Genomic DNA, 1,229 nt, shown 5'->3' with positions numbered 1-1,229 from the left:
TTTCTCTCTCTATGGGAAAGATTATTTATGCATGGTGCATTATGTTTGTCAGTTTTTCTGCATGTACATATGAAGATTATGTTCAGCTTTCTTTTTGCAACAGTGGTGGAATTCTTGGACTTGACCCTATGTTTGCAATCTTAATAATTGCAGTAGAAGTATGTTACTCAGATAATTTTAAGTGCAGAAAGAATGGCTTGTTAGTGCAATAAAAATATAATTTGCTGTAAGATAGATGTAAATGACAGAAGATACCCTTTGTTTAAAAATATTTAGGCTATGTGAAAATGTATATGTACATTTTCTTGCATTAACGTGTTTATTTGTCAGTGACTGTTCTGAACATTAAAATAGGTTTCTATTGCAGGGATCTCGTGTACACATAAACGAAGATGGTGAACTGGTATGGCCAGTCATGCTTCTCTACCCAGAATACCAAGAAACCGATCTCATTCAAGAATTTACAGAAAGTAATTGGTAAGTCTGGACGTCAGTTAGGTAGTTGACAGGCAAAATCAGGTATTGGAAAATAAGAGTGAAAGTAAAAAATACGGATTTACTTCAAAATTGACTGGTGTACATATCAGGTAATTTCTTTTTTTTTCTATATGGATAATGATTTGTACTTTGAAGTAGAGAAAGAATAATTAAAAGATGAAACTTGATATGAAACATGATTGTAGAAAGTAGATTCTAAAATGCTCAATCTTAATATAAGATTGGTCAATTTAAAGTTCAGTTTGACAGAAAAAAAGCATATTAAAACAAAACAAGAAAGGGGAGACGACTTTAAAAATCTAAACAGTTTTCATCTTCAGCTCCAACAAAATCAAACTAGATTTTGAAATTGTTACACCAGTTTTATAAGCATATTTGTGTATTGCACCATTTTGCCATTGATACATGAGGATACAACCTTGATTATTCGGATCACTACAAAATAAATCATATATCCCACAGATTCATTAAAGAAGTATGCCAGATTTTATCAGTACACAAGTATTTTCTGTACTAAATTGTCGGTTCATTGTGTTCCCAGCTTCGAAGACCACCTTAATGTAATGTTTGGTGAGGGCACACCGCCTGCGCCATGGGATACAGAGAGAAAGTACCTTCCCCAAAATATGGTTTTGTACTTCGAGGACCAGGAAAAAAGCAAACTGTATGAGGTGGACCCCAAGCAGACCCTTCAGCAAGTGCTTGCACATCCCAAGTACGTTTGGAAAAGG

At 34.2% G+C, this 1,229-nt stretch overlaps 1 protein-coding gene across 6 annotated transcripts in view; it reads left to right on the top strand.

The window, feature by feature from the left end:
- LOC119585815 (tetratricopeptide repeat protein 4-like) overlaps nt 1-1,229 on the top strand; it is an 8,212-nt gene that overhangs the window by 6,462 nt on the left and 521 nt on the right. For all 6 annotated transcript variants that reach the window (XM_037934536.1, XM_037934537.1, XM_037934538.1 and 3 more), the window contains exons 7-8: nt 368-477; nt 1,040-1,213. In XM_037934536.1, coding sequence (XP_037790464.1) covers nt 368-477; nt 1,040-1,213 — 284 coding nt within the window. The remainder of the gene's footprint in view (nt 1-367; nt 478-1,039; nt 1,214-1,229) is intronic.

Source organism: Penaeus monodon, chromosome 20 (genome assembly GCF_015228065.2).
Source record: "Penaeus monodon isolate SGIC_2016 chromosome 20, NSTDA_Pmon_1, whole genome shotgun sequence".
Lineage (NCBI taxonomy): Eukaryota > Metazoa > Arthropoda > Malacostraca > Decapoda > Penaeidae > Penaeus > Penaeus monodon.
Note: the sequence above shows the minus strand (reverse complement) of the source record. Positions and strands in the feature narration are given on the sequence as shown.